The sequence below is a fragment of the Phycodurus eques genome, chromosome 21 (assembly GCF_024500275.1).
Source record: "Phycodurus eques isolate BA_2022a chromosome 21, UOR_Pequ_1.1, whole genome shotgun sequence".
Lineage (NCBI taxonomy): Eukaryota > Metazoa > Chordata > Actinopteri > Syngnathiformes > Syngnathidae > Phycodurus > Phycodurus eques.
Genome location: NC_084545.1, coordinates 14,186,752 through 14,208,918, shown reverse-complemented (window position 1 = coordinate 14,208,918; position 22,167 = coordinate 14,186,752). Strand labels below are relative to the sequence as shown.

General features: G+C 43.7%; 2 protein-coding genes across 3 annotated transcripts; both read right to left on the bottom strand.

Moving 5' to 3' along the window:
- Positions 1–346: 346 nt before the first annotated feature.
- Positions 347–4,240, bottom strand: si:dkey-73n8.3 (uncharacterized protein LOC100150965 homolog). Its single transcript, XM_061667068.1, is given in 8 exon segments — positions 347–609; positions 683–875; positions 1,600–1,809; positions 3,040–3,144; positions 3,223–3,378; positions 3,527–3,614; positions 3,616–3,643; positions 4,227–4,240. Coding segments are annotated over 8 exon segments (897 nt in total). The 3' UTR covers positions 347–506.
- A 2,865-nt stretch (positions 4,241–7,105) lies between these two features.
- Positions 7,106–20,924, bottom strand: tnfrsf11a (tumor necrosis factor receptor superfamily, member 11a, NFKB activator). 2 transcript variants are annotated; one of them, XM_061667065.1, is made up of 10 exons: positions 20,682–20,924; positions 16,482–16,560; positions 16,271–16,396; positions 14,933–15,079; positions 14,760–14,850; positions 12,481–12,557; positions 12,281–12,388; positions 12,138–12,187; positions 10,780–11,665; positions 7,106–8,084 (listed from the first exon to the last, which is right to left on the bottom strand). In XM_061667065.1, the coding sequence occupies exons 1-10, from the start codon at positions 20,754–20,756 to the stop codon at positions 7,822–7,824; spliced, it is 1,902 nt and encodes a 633-aa protein (XP_061523049.1). In that variant the 5' UTR covers positions 20,757–20,924; the 3' UTR covers positions 7,106–7,821. The 2 variants fall into 2 exon arrangements, with proteins under 2 accessions (XP_061523049.1, XP_061523050.1); XM_061667066.1 differs by lacking the exons at positions 16,271–16,396; positions 16,482–16,560; positions 20,682–20,924 and adding an exon at positions 15,169–15,503.
- Between the last annotated feature and the right edge of the window lie 1,243 nt (positions 20,925–22,167).

Sequence of the window (22,167 nt, the reverse complement as noted above, 5' to 3'; positions counted from 1 at the left end):
GATGGATAGATAGATAGATAGATAGATAGATAGATAGATAGATAGATAGATAGATAGATAGATAGATAGATAGATAGATAGATAGATAGATAGATAGATAGATAGATAGATAGATAGATAGATAGATAGATAGATAGATAGATAGATAGATAGATAGATAGATAGATAGATAGATAGATAGATAGATAGATAGATAGATAGATAGATAGATAGATAGATAGATAGATAGATAGATAGATAGATAGATAGATAGATAGATAGATAGATAGATAGATAGATAGATAGATAGTCCTCGTAAAGGTCAACCAAAACGTGCAAAGTAGCACAAAGGACCACCAGACCGTTTATCAGTCGTATCTTTTAATCTTTTGAGTCACGTACAACGACAACCTTTGTCACCGTTCTGCTCTTATCTCCTTTGCATGCGTCCTCAATTATCCGCCACAGGCCTTCCTGCCCTTCGCACTGTAACATCAGCGTGATATGAAAGGTGTCGCCGTCGGTGTTCATCTCCAGCGGACGCCGAGCAGGTGGCAGCTGACCGCCCACAGCTTTAAAGCGGTGCCGTCGTCTCGACCCGCCCTGCAACCCTTCGAATAGGCGCGGTCCCTGCAAGGAGAACTCCGTTAGTGCAAAGCACCGAGGTGATCCGCGCAGACGTGGCCCGGCCCCGCAGACCCACTTGTAGTGCCCCCCGTTGAGCAGCTCGCTCTCAGGAGTCACCACGCAGTAGATGGTGGTGTAGGCCCCCTCTGCTGACGTCTTGAAAAGAGAGGAAAACATTCGGATGACGTCCGCCATAGGCCTCCTGATGTGCCTGGTTATCTCGCTGTTGACGACGCCGGGGTCCACTGAGTAAGCCGTCACTCCTAATGCTGGAAGCAAAACGTGTGTTTCTTTCACCTCAGCACATGCAAAACTGCTGCCTCACAAAAAAAAAAGAGACCATTTTGTTGGACTTCCAGCGTTGCACTTTACATTTGCACGGACGGCTCAACACTTGACTTTGGCATTTAACCCGTCGCGGCAGCAAAGCAAAGCGAGCACAAAGCATTAGTTCAAAGTCGGAGTCGTTTCCACTTTCCACCAGCACGATCAGTCACTCTGCCTGTTCATATCCCAATGAATTGTGTCAGAGTGGTACTTTAACTACTCAACTTCTCCCCGCTGCGCTCCGTGCCGACGACGAGATTACGTGTTATTTGACGATCGTAAGAATTCAAGTGTTCAACAGAGTTTGTCGTAGCACGTGAATTGTCCCAATATGGAACTGTTCAAACTTGATCTTGTCTTAGGAGAGCTTCTTGAATGAGCTTCCCTCACAATCACAATCCCCCTGCCGAGTCAAAGTATAGAACACGAACAGACCTTTTGCTTCGCATAATTAGCTGAAAGGGTTTGCCGTACTCACACTGCTGCTTCTCAAAGACAAACATTGTATCCTCCTCAAGCATGCTTGATTCCTTCTCAGTCCCTCGCCAAAAAGCACTTGCGGTTAATGCATGTGACTCTCACATTGGAAAGCAGCCATTTTTATCTGCACATTGGCGAGTACAAGGCTAAGAGACACATAGAGAGACTTAAAAAGACACAAAATACCCTCGGTCCTCTTGGCCAGCTCTCTGGTAAACAGAACGTTAGCCAACTTGCTCTGTGCGTAGGCCTGCACAGGGCGGTAGTTGTTTTCACCGCCCAGGTCATCAAATTGGATCCTGCCCATGGTGTGAGCGCTCGAGGAAACGGTGATGACCCGGGAAGGGGCAGAATGCTTGAGCAAGTCCAGCAGCAGGAAGGTAAGGAAAAAATGACCTGGAAGATTCAAGATTCAAGATGTTTGTCATATGCACAGTGAAAACACAACGGTGGCACTGAGCAATCGCATTCTTACTTTGCTAGTCTCCCTCCACTAACACAAAGAATATACTGCGAGAGATAAATTATTGGTTGGCCCGTGCACTACCACAGCCTGCGCCAGGTTTCGAAGAAATGGTGTGAGGATATTTATATATATATATATATATATATATATATATTTTTTTTTTCTTTTTTTTTTTTCTTGTCTGATCAACCAAGCATAAACCTAATATTATACCTTCGTGTCATTTGATTATTCTCTTGACAGAGGTCATGATCAAGCCCAAACCTCCCAGCATCACATATGCACACTTGTGGGAAGCGAGTAAGTACAAACACTTTGTTACTGTACTTAAATAGATTATTTACCTATCTGTGCTTTACTTGAGTATTTATTCAGCTACCATTTAAAAAAAAAAAAAAAGTTTATTCCCGGATGACAACACAACATAATTCTCAGTCTAATCTGAAAAAACACACACAGGTAGGGTGCAATTTTTTCAATTATAACCATTAGATTATTTTTTATTTTTGTCTTAGTCTTAGCATACAACATTTGCCAAACTACGTTGTTTCGGTGGCAAAGAAGCACCATGAAAGTTGAAGGAGGGAAACAATTTTGTTGTCAAAACTGCAATTTTATATAATTGATTAAGGGGTGCAGTTTGTCACATTTTCATCACGTTCAGCTTCAAACAATGGTTAAAAAAAAAAAAAAAAAAAAACAGCAACTTTTGTCAACAACAAAAAGATAAATTACATGCCAAATATTAAACGTTAATTGATGACTAGCAAAGTGAAATATAAATGTAAATGTGAAATATATAATAGTAAATGTGTAATGTAATGTAATTGCCCAAAATTGATCATAACAATTCAATTTGACTTTTTCCCTTCGTACGTTTCAGTCTGCATTTTTATTTAAGGAGTCGAATTCAGTCCCTTTTGTCTTCTTTGTCTTATCTATACTTCTGAAGTACAGAGTGCGAACACTTCTACCACCGTACGCATCAACTCCGGTAACATTTCAAGGAAAACATTTCCATATTTTTCATGCAATCCCATCAACCGACTAATTGATGCTCGATTAACCAACCCACCGGCCAAATTCGAACCATGAAGACGATAGTTACATGACCTACGGCCTTTGGTTTTCGGCGGAGATAAGAGACCCCAGTTTTATACCCAAGTGATTGACTCCAAACTGCGTCTCAAATCCGTCCACAGTGGTGGAGTAAGCGCAAAGAGCCACGCCCGCGTTGTTGATCAGGTAGTGCAGAGACTTCTCAGCTGCAAATAGAATGAATTGACTTCATTAACATTCAGACCTTCACACTTTTAGAATAGGCGAGCACGTGCGCCACCCACTGTTGTAGATATTCTCGGCAAACTGGCAGATGGATTTGGTCTGGGCCAGATCCAAATGCCTGGCGACGACTTTGGCGCATGGCACCTCCCTCATGATGTCTCGGGCCGCCTGCTCTCCCTTCGCCGTGTCCCTGCAAGCCAGAATCACCCTCGCGCCTGCACAGGTTCGGCGCGAAAGGGTTAACAGCCAAGCCCGTGCACATTGAAATGTGAGGAAGATCACGTGAGGTAGATTGCGATAGCTACACTGCTCACGCCTAAAACACCAAATCACCAGAACACTCAATAGATGCGTATATCTTGCCTCTGATAGCCAGGTCTTTTGCCGTCTCTTTGCCTATTCCCGTGTTGGCACCGGTTACGACAGCCGTCTTCCCGTTCAGACGAACATCAGGACGACCACTTGGGGATAATCAGAGACCTGTTGAGGAAGAAGCGACGCACATTTGTTCAAACACTATTTGAAAAAGGATCAGTTGTTTTCTCGACAATAGAAGCAGTTCATATAAAAGTACGATTCAAAATGCTCGCAGAAATAGTTGCATATTACTTTTTTTGTACAATAAAGTTCAATGTCCATCTGGGTTTCCCAAACATTTGCAGGTAAAAAGTCAAATCACAAATGTTCTTCTTCACCTCGCCGAGACCCAAAATTATTGACATAAACTATACTTTTCAACTTATAACAGGGGAGATAGGAGACATGCATTTTACTCCACAAAATATGAATCAAGCTTTATTTTAAGAAATGTTGTGCCTTCCTGATGATCAGTAAAATAGCGTACAATATTTTACACTCGATAATAAGTGACCCATGACAAATTGAAAAAGATGGTATATTCGCGACTATAAAAGTGCCTCAAGGTTAGAAAAGCAGCGCCTAACCTTTTTATTTATTTATTTTTTTAACCTTCTGAAGATTTCATATCAGGGAGAAGCAATTAGTAATTAGTCAAAGATATCGTAATTATGCATGTAAAAGTATTTGCGTTTCGGTTTCTTACCTTATAGCTTGCATCTTGGTGCTTTAAAATGCGCAATGACGATGTGGCTTCGGAATGTTGAGGCAAGGATGTAGAAGGAGGGCTGGCACAGAAATGAGAGTCTACCGCTGTTTTAAGACACAAACAGCTGCTGTGTTGCGATTGGAACTAATCAATTAAATTGAGATGTTGATAGGGATCACGAGCTGCTCCTTTTCATGAAAAGCCCAGCAAACAGAGAACATATTCACACATACAAATGCCAATTCTTGTAATTTTTCAACTGGTCTTCAAATTTTGATCAGGAGTGTACGTTCCAGGTTTGCAAATGTGTACTGGCATACTAAATCACAAAAGAAATGCAGCCCTATGGGGGGGTTACGAGCCAGTGCAAACCGTAGGTCGGTCCCAAGCCCGGATAAATGCAGAGGGTTGCGTCAGGAAGGGCATCGGCTTAAAACTTTGCCAAACAAACGGTGTTTTAAGGCTAATAAGGAGTGGGACACTGAGAGGTCGGAGGAGAGGAGACAAGGATACATGGATTGTATGCCAGGTTGGAGAAAATAATCTCAACAGTTTGGCCAGACAGAGGGATAGACATGGGAAGGACGTGCAACAGGTTAGGGTGCTTAAGGATAGAGATGGAAATAGTGTGCTGGATAGATGGGAAAAATAGTTTGAGGAGTTGATTAATGAAGAAAACGAGAGAGGAGGAAGAGTAGAAGAGAAGTAGAAGTGTGGTGGACCAGGAAGTGGCAAGGATTAGTCAGGGGGAAGTTAGAAAGGCATTAAAGAGGAGGAAAATGGAAAGGCCGTTGGTCCTGATGACATGCAGGTATGTGCATGAATGAGAGGGGTGGAGGGGGAAGAGTGAGGCTACAGGGAGAAGAGATAGCAAGAATGGAGGACTTAATACTTGGGGTCAGGGTGGGCAGGAAGTGAAGAAACGGGTCCAAGCAGGTTGGACAAGGTGGACGACGGTGTCAGGTGTGTTGTGCGACAGAAGAGTCTCTTCGAGGATGAAGGGCAAAGTTGGGCCAGCCATGATGTACGGATTCGAGACAGTGGCACTGAAGAGACAACAGGAAGCGGAGCCGGAGGTGGCGGAAATGAAGATGTTGAGGTTCGCTCTCGGAGTGACCAGGTTGGTTAGGATTAGAAATGAGCTCATCAACGGGACCGCCAAGGTGAGATGTTTTGGAGACAAAGTTCGAGAGAGCAGACTTCGATGGTTTGGACGCGTCCAGAGGAGAAATAGCGAATATATTGATAGAAGGATGACGAGGATGGAGCTGCCAGGCAAGAGAGCGAGAGGAAGACCAAAGAGAAGGTTGATGGATGTCGTGAGGGAAGCCTATCCCAGCTATCTGCGGGCGGGAGGCGGCGTACACCCTGAACCGGTCGCCAGCCAATGGCAGGGCACATGCAAACAAACAACCATTCGCACTCACAGTCACGCCTACGGGCAATTTAGAGTTGTCATTCGACCTACCACGCATGTTTTGGGGATGTGGGAGGAAACCGGAGTGCCCGGAGAAAACCCACGCGGGCACGGCGAGAACATGCAAACTCCACACAGGCGGGGCCGGGATTTGAAGCCCGGTACCCAGCACTGTGAGGCAGACGCTCTTACCAGTGGGTCACCGTGCCGTGTGTGTGGTGAAACATCAAGATTTACAATACTAACCCTTTTTTCTTTGGAATTTATGCATACTGAAAGCTGTGGAATAATATGATATATATGAATATAGCATTAAAATGATTAAATATCTGTACTTTATTGATTATAAATAGATATAAATCATATATTTTATTATTATTATCATTGTTGTCATCATGATTGCTGATTGTGACTTCGATTCCTTGTTTTACAAATTACGATGATGATGACCTCATATTCACCTTAGCAGGTGTATTTTGAAAATGTTGAATGAAATACATAGAATTATATTTTCATAATAAATACATATAAATATAGCCGGTATTTTGTTTTTAACATTGATATTATTACTATTACTAATCTTTTACTGAGTTACAATGATGATGGTCTCAAACTACGGTCTATTTGGAAACCACCTGGTATGTTTTGAAATATTTCCTGTAATTTACCTTACTATAGCAGTATCCACACATTATTGTTCAACTGCCCTTTGCAATTTCAAATCAATTTCAATTTTCCTCTCACGTTACATCCAAAACCTCAACTTTCTGCTGGATATGAAAGTCTTCTCTACACAATGAAGTCAAAGCGGAACAAGGAAATTGAAACCCTTCCATCCACAGGTGAGCCGGCTGTAATTTCAGCGCTGCATGAATGTGGACTTTCAGGTGCTTTCCACAACAGGAGGTTCTGCTTGGCGGTTCACCGTGTCGCACTCTTCTGGAGTCTTCTCTATTGGAACGGAGGCCTTGAAGTTCCTCATTATTCATAGTAAATACGACGTGGGTGCGGCATTATAGTGTAGTGCAATGCGTTCAACACGAGGGTGAAGTGTCGCACCGGTGTTACAACACGGAGATTCAACGTGAAGACTGCTCACAACTTCCTGTTTTCCATCCTTCAACTAACACGAGAAAAGGTGCTCATTTATGAACACAGGGCTAATAATAACAACAACAAAAAAGCTCTCCTCTCATGTGGTACCCTCCACGGCGCCGGCCAGACAAGATGGTGGATCGCCCGCACTTCGCAGCTGCTCGAAATCCTCCTACGCATGATGAAAGCCCGCCTGTCTCCTGAGAGCTAACACGAGAGCAAAGAGGCCCCGGCCACATGTGTAATTAACTGCGCCTCAAAAAGATTCGACATCATAAATTGTAATTTGCCCATCCCAGAATAGCAAAGCTCACAGAGGGAGGCCACAAGGCACAGGATGGGCGTCAGCCATCTTTTGACAGGATGAGATGCAAAACATTTTAATTTCAGTCAAAATAGTCATTTTGTCACCCACTGCAATTATTATGATTGTCCCTCTTTATAAAATAAATGGTTGGAATGTTCATTCTTCACATATACAGTAAACTTTTGGTCAACCACATTAAAAAACAATAAAAGATGAATATATAAACAATGCACATTTGTTTCAAGCAAATTATTATTAAGACATTTTCATTTTCTTCATTAAAGCCTGCATGTTAAAACATACTGAAATAAAAATAGTTTATCAAATGCATAGCATTTTTCCAAGAGAAACTGCACAATTGGTGCAGTATGAAAACAAATCTTCATACAGAGAAAAAAAACAAGATTCGTACCAAAACTGGATGTGTCTCTTTATTACATTTATATAAAAAAAAAAAAATAAAAAAAAGCTTTCCATTGGAAGAAAGTTACTCTGAGAAAGGCCAGTTAATATTTTCCTTAAAGAGGTTTTGACATCTCCCGTCTAATGTAGCCAGGAGATTAAATTTCCCACCATAAAAAGATTTGTTTTCATGGTATGATTTCATAAGGCTTCTAACTATTCCTTCCACATCGCCAACATTCGGATCTTTTAGAGAAGCTTTTGCAAAGTGTCAAACGATCCCTTTTAATGGTGCAATTGAAATGTACTTGCAGTAAGTCTGCCAGCCTGAACTTGAGTTAGCCTACTACAATTCGGCTAACATCGAGACATTATGCGGTCATCTTTGGTGCCTGCGCGGTGTCATCCTGCAATGGCTTTTGGGTAAAGTCCCCCGCTGACCTCAGACTACTCTGGAAAAACAAAGCAGTCTCATTGGCCTGTTCTTGTACAGGACTCGCAAAGTCGCCATCCAACGGCGCCGCGTCGCTTCCGAGAGACGTCGGACCGACGTAAACAACGATGACGTCACCGCTGAAGTTCACCACCTGACCGCTGGAGATGAAGGTGGTGTTGTGACTCCCCGAAACTTGACCTAGTCGAGACAAAGCGCTGTCAGCAGGAGATACAGAAAATTGCAATAAACAGAGTTTTGCAGAGTGATGACTTCGCAAGAGCTGCATTTGGGGAGCCTTTTTCTCACTTTAAGGCCCCTGCTTTTTATTTGAGTTGACCTTCTGTCTGACTTTCCCGCCGACGGAAGGAGACGACGTGTTGTGACTCTCACGCGCACACGCATATACCGCATCAGACGAAAGCACGCGGGCAGCCGCGTTGACAGAAAACACAGAAAAACACACAAACGTAGCTGCAGCAGAGGCAGGCAAACAACTTATTTTTCCTGGAATAACAGCGTGAGAGGTCGAACTTGAAAATATGTCCTTCCACCACAAGTTTGAAAACCAAGCTCTCTGGAATCTGCTTCTCTTCATCCCTTCCAATAGCTGACTGATTTCTCTGGATGCCCAACAACAGCAACATACTGTAATTTTAAACCGAGCTGAACGCTGACAGAACATCGCTGCGTCTATTTTTCATTATTTTACAAGGATAATTCCTCAATGGCAAGATATCCTCTATTAACGTATATATGGAGCGGACAGGTGACCTTGAACTTGAAATAGTATTTGCGGGAAGTCCATCTAATGCACGCGTGATGGGAAACGGTGTTTGTTTCAAGTGTGTCATTACGGGGTCCCGTCATCAAGCGAGAGTCTTACAGATTTGTGTGTGTGTGTGTGTGTGTTAGGTGGATGGGGTTATGAAAGTATTACTCAAGCTGTGCACATCTTGTTCCAATTAAACCTGTGGTCACTTTGTGCAAGTCTATGAAATTCTGAGTAAACAGGAACTCTGCCGACGGCACGGCTCACACCGATGCGCGCGCGCGCACGCACGCACGTACACACACACACAAAACATTGTGTGTCTAAGTGTGGTTCTGGTAGTCCACTATTTAAAAAATGTTTTGCTGTGTGGTCCAACACTCATTAAACTGGCATAACATAGCGTATGTATTGAAAAGCAACTTTGTCACTTAACTCTATTTTACCCAGCCCTCTACTATGTTTTATTGCCAGTGGGTATGTGATATTATCCCACGACATGGCTTTTTGTTTCTTAAAATAACAGCCTCCAAATATTTGGAACGGCACCTCGATTTCAATCAGGAAAGTCGATGCCATGGCAACCCCAAAATATCTACTTTTATGGTGCGTAATGTGCTTGGACCAGCCTTGAAACACCTCTGCTCATAGTCATTGTTTCAGAGATGTGCGCTTGGACAACCAAACTTGAATGCATTCTAAAAATGTTACGTTCCTATTTTTGACACTGAGAAAGCACATACATTAATTGGCTCGGCATCGTTAGCTTCTCCGTTTAAAACAATGGCAATAGATTTTGGGCCCGGGGGAGGAGCCAAAAATCTAATTGCTATAAACCTACTGCAAGCATTCTGTGGATTAATGTGATTCGTGGAGGGAGGTCTGTCTTTTTGGCCTCTGTAAGAAATATTCAACAGATGAGCCATGGGACGCTGCAACTTTCCAGTACAACCCAACATACATTTCAGATCTGCGATTCTTTCTTAGTCTTGGAGCTTTTCTGTGGAAACCCTAAACGGTGAATGTATCAAATTGTGTATGGCGGAACAGTGAGGCGGCCTACGCAAACAGCGCAGCGGATCCACCTGGCAAACACAAAACGTGCATGCACACTAGCACATCATTTAGGTTTTTTCGAGTCAGTCATGAGGCCATCTTTGTTACATCAAGAAACTTGGCAGAACTAGTGACTAGGGGCGTAGCACCAAATTCTGGGCCCCCATTCATAAGTCTCCTGTGAAGGGCCCCCCACCCTGCCCGACAGCCACCGTTGCCACCCTGGACACACAAACGGTGTGTGTCCAGGGAAACTATAGTTTGTGCATTGTGTTGTTTTAAGTTTGAGTAATGAGCCCCATGCCAAGTAGACTAAAATAAAGACAACTATTATAATTACCTTCCCATAGGTCATTGCAAAAATGACTCAGGCTACTGTGCAATACTGTGCCCTTTCAAAATCTACTGCATACCAGTAAGTATCCCAGCAGCTCGGATACATACGCCATTAAGCATTTTTTTTTTTTTTTCATTATTAGCAGCATTGATATCATCAGTAAAAACTAAGAAACATATTTTTCAAATAAAGCGTAACAACTGGCATATCTTGATTTTTGTGCAAGTGCAAGACTCGCTGCGCGTGTTTGCCAATTTGGCAGATGGCTCCGCGCCGAGCCCACGTGAGATCTTGGTGTCAGAAAGTTCGTCTTAATGCTGACTGTGACCGCCTTTAAGTTTTGGCGTAAGTGATCTAAGGCGATTTTGGTGCATCTGAGCGGGGAGCATGCGGGCAGACAGAATGAAGTCAGCTGGAGACACACCTTCGGTGGCGCAGACCGCCCTTTTTTTTTTTTTATAAATACACTCGCTGCGGGCATCTGCCAAATTACAAAAACACGTTCCAACACGTGTCCGCGCAGAATTACACCACGCACCACGCCTGATCTAAGATGGTCATGAAGTAGACCCCAACATTTTTATTATTGTACTTATCTTCTATTCGGTCCCTTTCATGTATCTACGCAAGCTTACCAAAATATTGGGAAAACTGCTCAGTACAACACAGAGCAGCTCTACTGCATGCTTTTTTTTTTACATTTTATTTTATTTTATTTTTTTCAAACGCACCTGAGGTAAGAGTTGGTTCTGCAAGCTGACTGTGAAGGCTTCCAGGGGGGCACTCGAGCTCTGTGTCCCCAGACAGAAGCGTTTTTCCTCTGCTGCTGTCCTCCCAGGAGGCTTTGTGGCCTTGCTCCTGGCTGGGGGCCTCCTGAGGCCTTTCTGAGTAGAGATCTCCAATAGATGAGGAGGTCTTTAAAGGGCTAACCGAGGTCATCACAGAGGGCCCGCTGTTGTCTGTGGAGGAGGAGTCTGTGCTTTCCAGTCTGTAATATCCCTTCTGCTTCACTGCTGTTATGTCTTTCAGGTGACCTTTGAACTCGGGTCTTGCCCTAGCCTCGCTCAAAGGCACGCAGAGCTCAGGAACAGAGCTGGACGGAGGAGTGACCGAGGAAGAGCGGAGGAGATGGGGTGAAAAGGAGACAAGCGAGGCAATGCTTGCCTCACTCTCGGCTACGTGGTCCTCCTTTGACCTCCCTTCTGCATGTAGACCACCACAAGAGCAAGTCCAGGGAGTCCCAGGGCTGACAGCTTGGCTACAGTCCTCATTCTCCCCGACCTCCAGAGGCTCCTGGACCTGAACGCCGCATATGCAGGAACCAGGCAACAGCGGAGAGACACTGGTGAGTTCCTCTTCTTCCGACACCTCCTCAGGACCACTGGAACTTTGGCTCTGCTCCTCCGTCACTGCCTCCCTCTGTGGGCCTTCAGTCGTGGTCATTTCCTGGGTCTGAGGGAGGGAGACTGCAGCAGCGGGAGTGCAGGGGAGTAAGGTGCATGGGGCCTCGTCGCCATCGCTCACGTGGGGGGCTTGGCAGAAGAGTTTGGTGGTCTCACACGGGCTGTATTTGAGACCTCCTGCAGCTCCACTGTGGTAAAGAGGGGCCAGAGTCTCCTAAACCAACAACAAATAAAACATGCTTCATGTTGCCTCTGCCAGAGAACTTATATGGATGCTTTTATAACTGCGTGTTAGTGCAAGCACTACTAACAAGTATGGTTGCAATCTCTGGGTAAGGATTGCTTACGGACCCAGCACAATTGAGGAATAAATCAATCAATAAATGACATTTTGTAAAAACATGGATCACGCGCCCAACATTTTTAGTTTTGATTTAATAATAAAGGATTCAAAACACAAAAAAATGCCACAAAGGATCTAGATTTGGTCACTGAAGTGTGATGTTTTGCAATGAAAATGCTATATTTATCCCCCAAAATACTTTATTTTGTCCCAAATATGACACATTTTCTCCACCAAATATTGTATTTTGCCACAAAAACACTCTACCGCTCTGAGCGGAGGGCCCCAATTGCCTCATTCCATCAAAATGTTTATTTGTAAATAGACGGAAATTTCACTTTACCTGCTGTATCCTTGTCCTTTTCAGATTCTGAACGCAAGATCGCAGATTAACTGGAGAGAAAGCATTTTTTTTCCCCCATTTACTTTTGACACAGGCTGGTGGATGCCAGCTTAAAACCAAAACAATGTACAGTCGCAACTTACCAGAGAGTAACTTGAGTTTGTCTTTGTAGCAGAAGAGGAGCAGGATGAGGAGACAGAGGACAGTGATGGCTGACAACACTGACACGATCACCCAGGAGGGGGCAGCACCTACAGGTAGTATGACGTCAGAATATTTCGGATTTGTATTTAGTTTATTTATTTATTTATTTATTTGTATGATTTGATGTGATTTTGCTTACTGGAGACAGGTGGTCCACATGCAGCGTTTGCGTGAGCGCTGCCCGGTGCTGTCTCACTCCTGCCCTCTGCCTTACAACTGAGAGAAGGAAGAATGAAAGACACAATAAAGTGAGTTACTTCATAATAATCATCTTGGTCCACAACAAGAATTTTGCGGAAATTTCAACAAAACGTTCAGCCTTGCATCAGTTTTCAAGTCCTGCCATCGTGTGCCGTGTTACAAACACTGTCTTTTGCGATGGAATTATACAATGTCTTTTATTTATTTATTTATTTTAAAAAGCAATACTTTCCACAGAAAATGCTTCATTTGGCCAGAAAAAAACCTCAATTTTGCCAGGAAAATGTACATTACCCCCCCCCCCCCCCCCACAAAAACACAACATTAGGTGACTAAAATGCTACATTGTGCCACTAAAAGGCTATATTTGGCTTGAAAATGCAAAAATCTGCCACTAAAATGCTATATGTATGTATCCATGCAAACTTCTATCACAAAAATACTATCTTAGACCAGTAAAAGTACACATAGACATAATAATGTAATTTTCTTTTCCATAAAATGCTATAATGTCACTAAAACACGACGGTTAGCCACACAAATGCTAGATTTACTGCAAAAATGCTATACTACTGTATTAGGTCACTAAAATGCTGAGGTATAGCCAGTAAAATGCTCCTTTTGCCTCAAAACGCTATGTACGTTCTTAGGCCACAAAAACACCAGTTTTGCAGCAAAAACACAATATTCAGTCACTAATATGTTTAGCCACAACAATACTGTATTTGGTTAAAAACCGCTATACAGTATTACCTCAATAAAATGCTTATATTTAGTCAAGTAAACTCAAGTTTTACCAAAAAGTACTATACATAGGGCGTTAAACTCGTTTTCATCTCTGACCACATCATAGTCGGCTACACTCAGATGGCCATTATGACTGTAAATTTGTGAAAAATATATCGCCTCTTCATTTTATTCCATATCCACTATCGCCCCTGCATTCGCTCGTTAAATCTATATATATTTGGACAACAAATTGAATTTGAAATATCTTGAAAAATAGTGGCAAGCAAATAGCACAAGCCCAAATTAAGTTCAAAAGAGATTTGGTGAAAATAAATGCTTTTATATCTAGGAACAGGGAGGTTTTGGTGCAAATCTATTTAGGAAGAAATATCAAGGAGACGCACTATTTGCTTCAGTGGGCCACATAAAATGATGTGGTGGGGCGGATGCGGCCCCCGAGCCTTGGGTCTGACACTTCTGCACTTTTAGCTCACTAAAATGCGATGTAAGCGACAAGAATGTTAGTTATGCCACAAAAAGGATGCAGAGCCACAAAAAATGCTTTATTAGGTCTCTAAAATGTTCTGTTTTGACAGAAAAGTGTAAATATTTTGCCATAATGGCATTATACTTTGTTACTTAAATGTGACATTGTGCCACCAAAATGTTGCACAGGTCATGAAAACGTTATATTTTGCCCCCAAAAGGCTATATATAGTATGTCGATAAAATGCAGTACTTAGCCACAAAACATTTGCCACAAAAATGCTATGTTAGGTCACTCACTGAAATCCTTAGTAAAGCCACAAAAATGCTCGTTTTGCCACAGAATGTATTAGGTCACTAAAATGCTACGTTTTGCCACGAAAATGCATGAAAGAGACCAAATCAACACACTAAACCCGTTTGGGGCTGAGGCATACGAGTTCCTTTGTCTGTATCAGAATCAGAATCAGAATCAGAATCAGAATCAGAATCAGAATCAGAATCATCTTTATTTGCCAAGTATGTCCAAAACACACAAGGAATTTGTCTCTACTTTTTTTTGCACTACTTTATTTATTGCACTACTTTTAAAAATAATCTGAAGGTGGTACAAGGTAAAAAAAAAAAAAAATAATAATAATAATAATGATAATAATGATGAAGAAGGGGTCTATGGAAACAATTAAAGTCTGAAATGTGTGGATAAAACCGTGTGGACAGTTAATTAAAACCTAGCAGTAGTCCATGTGTCACCATCTGTAGCTAGCCAGCTGTGCAAAGATTGATGGAGGGAAAAACATGTTTCTCCCTCTTCTACTTTTGGACGGGAGCACAAGTGGAAAGTGATGTATGTGATCCAGTGTTCCAGAGGAAGCGGTGCGTGCGTGCGTGCGTGCGTGCGTGCGTGTGTTACTCATCACAGTTGGGTCGCAGTGAGCACACCAACCAACCAAGTGTTTTTCCCTTCAAAATGTCAAAGCAAGATGGAGCGCGTGCACCTACTTCGTCCACCGTTTGCATTGCTTGGTGTTGTTGTCTGCAGAAAAGAATCCTTTCTTGCACGGAACACAAATCTTCCTTCCATTTATGGACTCTGGAATACAATATATACATTGTGCTATGCCACTATTGTTTTACTGTATGTGTGTCTCCTTTATGGGAGAAGTCTGTCTGACCTGGTGCCACCTCGAGTCCGTACCCGGGGCGGCAGGTGGGAATCTTTTCACAGAACTCACAGTTGATGGGAGAACACTGGAAGTTGGGAAGACAGCGACAAGGCTCCTCCGCCTCCAGATTTTCCGGCCGTGACATGAAACCTTTACCTGGAAATAAGGATACAGGACGACAGTGTCACAATCTGTCCTGAATGTTGGCGTGTCTGATCGTATTTTCTGAATATGTTTTGGATTACAAAGCAGCACTGCGGTCTTGTGGTTAGTGAGGCAGCCAAGCAGTTTTGAGGTTCGGGGTTTGCATCTCAGCTCAGGGCTTCCCGTGAGGAGTTTGTATGTTCTTGCTGTGTTTCCGTGGGTTTTCTCCGGGTACTCGGGTTTCCTCCGCATACCAAAACCATGCACGTTAGATTCATTGAAGTCCGGGGCGAACCGCATGTCACGCCCGAAGTCAGCTGGGATACAGTGTGCGACTCTCCCACAAGCCCACTTAGAACAAGCACTATGGATATGAAGTTGAGTGGACTCCAAGACTGCAAATCCTTGAATAACTGACGTTCCTTATAACTGCCATGAAAAAAAGGATCGGATTGGGTTAAAAAAAAAAAAAAAAAAAAAAGAAGAAGAAAAACACACGTTCGTACGGTTGAGAACAAACGTGAATAAGAGGGAGTTTCCTGGATGAATAAAACATTTCAAAATAAAATGAAATCTAGCATAGTTGAATCTGCGAATGCTGAACTGCCAATAAATACACCAGGGTCCGCTGTCAGGTTTTTTTATACGCAACATGCTTTACATTTTAAGTTGCTATTGTCTTAATTTCCCTCTTTGTACATTCTCTTGTGCATATCAATATAGAAGTAGATTTCCTTCCCCCCAAAAGAATTTCCTTTCTCACAAAAACATCACTGTAACACTTTGGTTGTATGTTTCAATTGTCCTGTACGAATTTGACGAACAGATGACTAACTTTGCAATCCATACAGTATATCCACACACCTATGGTGCAAAGCATTCTGTAAACCATGTTCTCGATTTGTATTTTTCAAAGTCTGCCTTCAGAAAGATGCGGCTCTTTAGGCGTACCTAACAAAGTGAATGTAAGTGAAGCGTGCTGATTTTTATGCTTCACCGTTGCAAACCAGTTCCAATCACTATTAGCAGGATCTCAAACACAGCCTATGCACTGTTTATGTATAGTATAAATCAATGAAAAACATAATGGTGACAGCAGGGACCGTCAGCAATAATGACAGCGATGCTGTACTTTCACTGGCATTACACCATAAAAAAAAGTTGCATCCAACTGGTGAGTGCAATAGTTCTAGAGTTCCTGACCTGCATCACATATTCTCTGCTGGAGGCAGCGCGTCTCTTGGGTCCAGTAGGGCTGGTACTCCCCGTGAGCACATTTGACACACTTGGTCTGATGGGATTCGGTGCACTCGGCAAACACGCGCAGACCTACCAGGAGAAAACAGTCACAGCTCAAGTAGGATGAGTTTGTGCCAATTACGCGAAAAAAACTAAACGAAACAAAAATGGTTACCTGGTTTGCATTTATTGCAGCATCTTGAGCCTTTTAAGTACTGCTGTCCGCCACACTGAGGAGACTTGGAGACTGCGTTCTAAAAGATATTTTGACAGCAAAAAGATCATTTTTTCCCCATTATTCTGTCTAGACATTTGAAGCAATAAAAAAAAAAAAGAGAATACCACCAATGTGAGCGTACATTTTTGTTTTAAGGGCCTCTTTCTCCCTTTCTCCATATCCATGTGATCATTGGATATAGTGGTGAGTAATGAAAGGAAGAGGACAAAACTTTTTCCGAGACGTGCCCTGGAATTATTTCCGCAAGCTCAGAAGTACCTGACCAGAATCCAGACCATCAAACCAAACTCTAGTGGCACCCACTTACAAGAGGAGCCATCTGGAATCAAACAGAAACCTCCATTTGAATGCGTGAAAGGATTCTCCCAGGAGACTCAAAGGTTTCCCCCCCCCCACCTTTATATGCCATTAACGATAATATAAAGGAATACAAAAACCATAGATGCCGTTCTGATGATATGATTGTTTCCAGTTTAAACGAGTCCCTACAAAGTGGAAGACAATGAAAAATTGTACAATTCCGAGTTCATTAAAAATTGTCTGTTCAACTATGCCTGAAAAGCCACAGAAAAGTTCACGTGATCATGCTCATCAAATGTGACTTGAAACATTATTTGGACAATTATGAATTATTATTTTTGTGTGCTGCTTCTGTCCATTTTGCTGCTGGCAAAAAAAAAAATGGCTTATCCTTTTGTTCTTCTCTTCTATTCTAATATTTTATGATGGGAAAAGTTTAAATCAGGGCTGTCAAACTCATTTTACTTCCCGGGCCACATTTGCCCCAAATTGACCTCATGTGGGCTGGACCAATATATTCGTTGCTTATTGAGCAAAATAAATAACGTCTTAAATATTAGCATATCGTATTGCTATTATAGTATCTATTTTCACAGAACTGTGGTGCAAATGTGGCACAGCATTTATGAAGTCAGCTTAATTTGCCTCTGCAACTTGGCATCTTTTAGTGCGTCAATATCAGGTGACAAATTGTGCGGCGCAAGCAATTTCGCCGTGTCATTTAAGCGGGAAGTGGCCGTCACGGCGCCATCCAGTGGACAAAATTAGTTACTTTCATTGAAAAATAGCAGCGAATGGGTTTTCTGTCCCCACAGGACGGATTGAACGGCGGTTCTGGCCCGCGGGCCATACATTTGACACCGCTGGTTTAACTGAATTATTTGTCATACCGTTTTGCTTCTTCAGTCGAACCACTCGAGGTGAAAAAAGGTGTGTTCTTAAGTCGAGGCGCTTTTACCTGTTGACGTGAGTGACGCACGAGGCGTCTCGAAGAGTGGAGGCCCAATGAAGCAGGAGGCCCAATGACAATTTGCAGTGAACAACGAACTGCAGCAATCCGCGCAAACACATGCCACAATCGAGCATGTGAGCCATATTCTCTTCCAGTTTGGCAGCTCAACACAATACGCATTTAATGCTGACACATATTGTTCTCTGTCTTTTTGTCATTTTAATGCTGAAGATTAGCTCGACAAGGGAGACACAAGGCGATAAATTGGAACAGAAGACGAGGGCCTACACGCGCGCGCGCACACACACACACACACACACACACACACTGCTAGGTGCTAGTGGTGAATTGCTTGCCACATTGCTGAAGCAGTGAGTTTGCTTGTTTTGACAGTAACGATGCCAAAACCTCAGAGTCTGATCTAAATGTAGAAAAATACAACCTAAATACAACCAGCCGGCTTTTACACATTCAGCCCTTTCTTTCCCATGATATATATAATGATACATATATAAAATGGCGTTTTAAAAAAGATATAAAACATGAACGCAAGCAACCATTTTCCCATCTGTTGTCGTCCTTTTCATCTCGGCGCCAACCACCTGCAGACCATGTGAACGGAGTAGCCGATGAAAGAAGGAAAGAAGGGAGAATGAAAGGATGGACTGGAAGAAGGAACGCAAGAAAGCTTGACAAAATGACGGGAAGGGGTAATGCAGAAGGAAGGAAGAAGGAAAAGAAGGTGCATTTAAGGTAGAAGGAAGGCCAGGAAGGAAATGGAATTAAGGAAAGAAGGGGAATTCTGAGATAAACTAAAGGAAGAAATGCAGGGAGAAATAAATCATAGAAAGAAGGAAAGCAGAATGGAAGGAATGAGGGGGTGAAGGAAGGAAAGGAGGAAGGCAAGGATGCATGAAGGAAACTGGGAAAAAGTAAAGTCTGGAAGGAAGGAAGGAAATACAATGGGAAGCAGGACGGATGGACAGAAGCTCGAGAGGATGGGATGATGGACTGCAGGCCAGACGCAGAAGGAAGGTAAAAAACAGATGAAGGACAAGAAGAAAGGGTGACGGAAGAAGGGGGGACTTAAGGGACGGGAGAATGGCGAAAGGAAGGCACTAAGGAAGGAGGGAAAGCAGTATGGAAGAACTTTGAAGGTCTGCTAGATAGTGAGGAAGGAAGGGAGGGAAGCGAGAGGAAGATGGGAGGGCTGAAGGAAGGAATAGAGGAATAAAGGAAGGGAAGGAGCAAGGAAGTCAGGGATGACTGAAACTAAAGGAAGCGAGGCATGAGGGACACTAGAAAGAAACAAACGGTGGAAGGAAAGAAAGTAGGAATGAAGGACAGAAAGAAAAAGGGAGGAACGAAGGAAGCACAGATGAGATAAAGGAGGGCATCCGCGTTTGGACACTAAAAGTGGCGCACGTTGTGTCGTTTGTTGTAAACCCTTATGATTATCGGTAACATTCGCAGGGCTCGAAGCTAACTTTAGCCTCCGTGCGGTCACGCGCTGCGGGAACGTTTGAGAGGGTGAACGAAGGGGGGCGGGTCCAACGGGTGGACGAATGGGAAAAAAACAACAACAACAAAACTTTTGCACGAATGTGAAAACGACACTTTGAACACGTTTCCGTCGGTTTTGTTGAAAAGCCGTCGGCCTTCACGCGATTTGCATCGCGGCCTCGGCAGCCGGAGGCCCTCGAGGCGCCAATCAAAGCGCCGTTTGCCTTTTTGAACACTTTGGTTGAGATTCACCAGGGTGCAGGAAAATCAACACCTCGCAAAGTTGCCGGCACTCAGTTCGTGTATATTTTTAAACGGCACACCCCTTTAGGAAAGCGGATCATTTCAAGCGGGACGATTTGCGTTTGTCGTACGTGGAGCGGCGTAGCGGCCTCGTGGTTAGCGTCTCCGCTCGGGCCTTTGTGGGAAGCTTTTTTTTTTTTTGGGCATGTTCTCCAGCTTTTTCCCAAATACCGAAAACATCCGTGTTAGGTTCATGAACGCCTCGAAGTTGTCCACAACCTAGGTGGTCTCAGTGCCCTGACTCGGGACCTGTCCAGTGGGGGTCTACCCCATCTCACACCCAAAAGTCAGCTGGGATAAGCGCTTGTGGATAGATAGTGTGTATATATATATATATATATATATATATATTTTTTTTTTTTTTTTCATAAGAAAAATCACTAGGTGCACAGTCACTGCATTCAATGAGCATAACCCAAGTGGGAAATTGTTGAGAATCAATAAGTCAACCACAAAAAGTATGAGTTTTGCTCACTTGGCAACAGCGAATGGATGCTTGGATGATGCGTCAATAAAAAAAGGTGCGAGGCACACGCACAAATCGGTCAGATTGCAGCTCGCGTCATTCACCATAATTACGTCAATCCGCGTTTGGAGGTCATCAAAATGAAGATGGAACAAATTGTGAAAGAAAAGTTCTCTGGGGGGGAATCCTGTGAGTCAGTCATTGCGCGACGATGGCGAGAACAAAACCAAAGCCGAAGGTTTGCAGCGTCACTTGCAAAACATGCAACAACAACAACAACAAAAAACCACACTTCTCCACACGAGGACTTCTTTTTTTTTTTTTTGCCAGGATGCCCTCTGGGTTGGGCAAACGCAACTTGCACACGAACTGTCGCGCAAAGATATTGTGGAGGAGCAGAAAGGAGCAAAAGAGGACAAGTTCCAGTCATCATGGTGGCGCTTACTGGAACACGAACTGTGTTAGATAATGGGGGGGGGGGGGCAACGACCGCAACTTGTGAAGAACAACTGCGCAGAGTTGCATGAAGCATCATCAGGGACAACAAGTCACTTTCAAGTCTTTCTACACCCAAGTGATGATACCAGCTCATCCTTCCGAATCGGTGACTGACCTGTGCGTAGAAGGCAAGCAGGGTGCATGCCACCCAGCATGGCAACATCCACCTTGGGGGGGCGTTTCGTCCCATATCTGCCGTCCGATGAGGGCCCGCGAGGGACAAACTTCTCAGCACCTCGCGGTAAATCACTCCTCACGTGCGCGCGTGCACTCCGCGCCGCAGGGCATTCTCGCGCCTTCTTCTCCCCCTCTCCCCTCGCCGTCTGTCTCCAGTCACCCGCGCCTTCTGGAGGGGAACGTGCGTGCAAAAGCTTGGAAATGGGAAGAGAGCGAGAGAGAGAGAGAGAGAGAGAGAGAAGGAACTCCTCCCACGCAGCGTCATATGTTAAGAGAAGTGGATCCCCCTCCCTCGACACACCTTCTGGTTGTTCTTTTTCCTTTTTTGACACCCCCCCCACCCCCGCCCCATGTGGACACAATGAGATCTAATACAAGAACTGTATCAAAACAAAATCTTTGCACACTTAATCCTTCTTGTCCAGGGACTCCAGGCACATGCACAGACATTTTTGGGGCAGGTGCTCAAGCCTCCCCCCCGAAAAAAACCCACCATTGCCAAAGTTATTCTAAATCCAGTTATGTTTCATATATTTATTCCTGTTAACATAATCAACGAGTACAACTATTTACGAGGGAGGTGACTGGAAGCTACAGTGGATATAAAAAGTCTACACACCTTTGTTCTAACGGCAGGTTTTGGCGATATACAAATATGAGAGTTCTGAGGTTCTGGGTTCAAATTAAGTTCAGGCCATCGTGTGTGTGGGTTTTGCTCGTGCGGGTGTCGTGGTTTTTTGCGACACGTTGGACCCCAAAGCCGCAAAGCAGGCAAAACGAGCGGGACCAAGCTCAAACAGGGTTTATTTTCAAAAACTCAAAAGAGGCAAACAATTAACAAACGTCTCACAAAACAAGGTTCAAAGGGACAAAGAAGCACCAAGCGTAAACGCACCGAGGCATAAAAGCAGTCAGTAATGAGGAGTGCTATAGAAAAGTGTAGGACTTTTTCAAGGCACAATTTGTAATGAAATTGTCAAGTTGTTGAGACTGAGCTTGTTGCATCAGGGGTTGCCACAGTGAGTCGGGGGCACCATTTGCTTGGCACGCTTTTTACGCAGGATGCTCTTCCTGATGCAACTCGCTCATTTTTTTGACCCAGGCTTGGGACTGGCAGCGGTTGGGGCCCTGGCTGGGAATACAACCTGCACCCGCTTACATAAAAGGCGGTCACATGTACCACCGCTACGCTGAACTTTCCCAGTATGGCCACCGGCAACAGGAAGGAGATCAATGTCCCTCACTCCGAGGAACCACGATTTCATCAGGTGTTGTACTCCCAACTACTTCATTTGCATGACAGACTTGTCACAGCTCACTCTTGGCATGCCAAGATATAGTCAGATCATTGCAAAATGACAGTTATGCAAATGTTTAAACCATGTCAAAGGATACAAGAGGGAAGGAAGAGGGGGGAAAAGGGG

Excerpts from the sequence above, each read along its gene's own strand:
- tnfrsf11a (XM_061667065.1), bottom strand. The coding sequence starts at position 20,756 with ATGGGACGAAACGCCCCCCCAAGGTGGATGTTGCCATGCTGGGTGGCA. Across the intron at positions 12,558-14,759 it reads CAATGCAAACGGTGGACGAA|TTGTAAGGCAGAGGGCAGGA; the intron begins GTAGGTGCACGC and ends TCCTTCTCTCAG. Across the intron at positions 12,389-12,480 it reads ATGTGGACCACCTGTCTCCA|GTGCTGCCCCCTCCTGGGTG; the intron begins GTAAGCAAAATC and ends TACTACCTGTAG.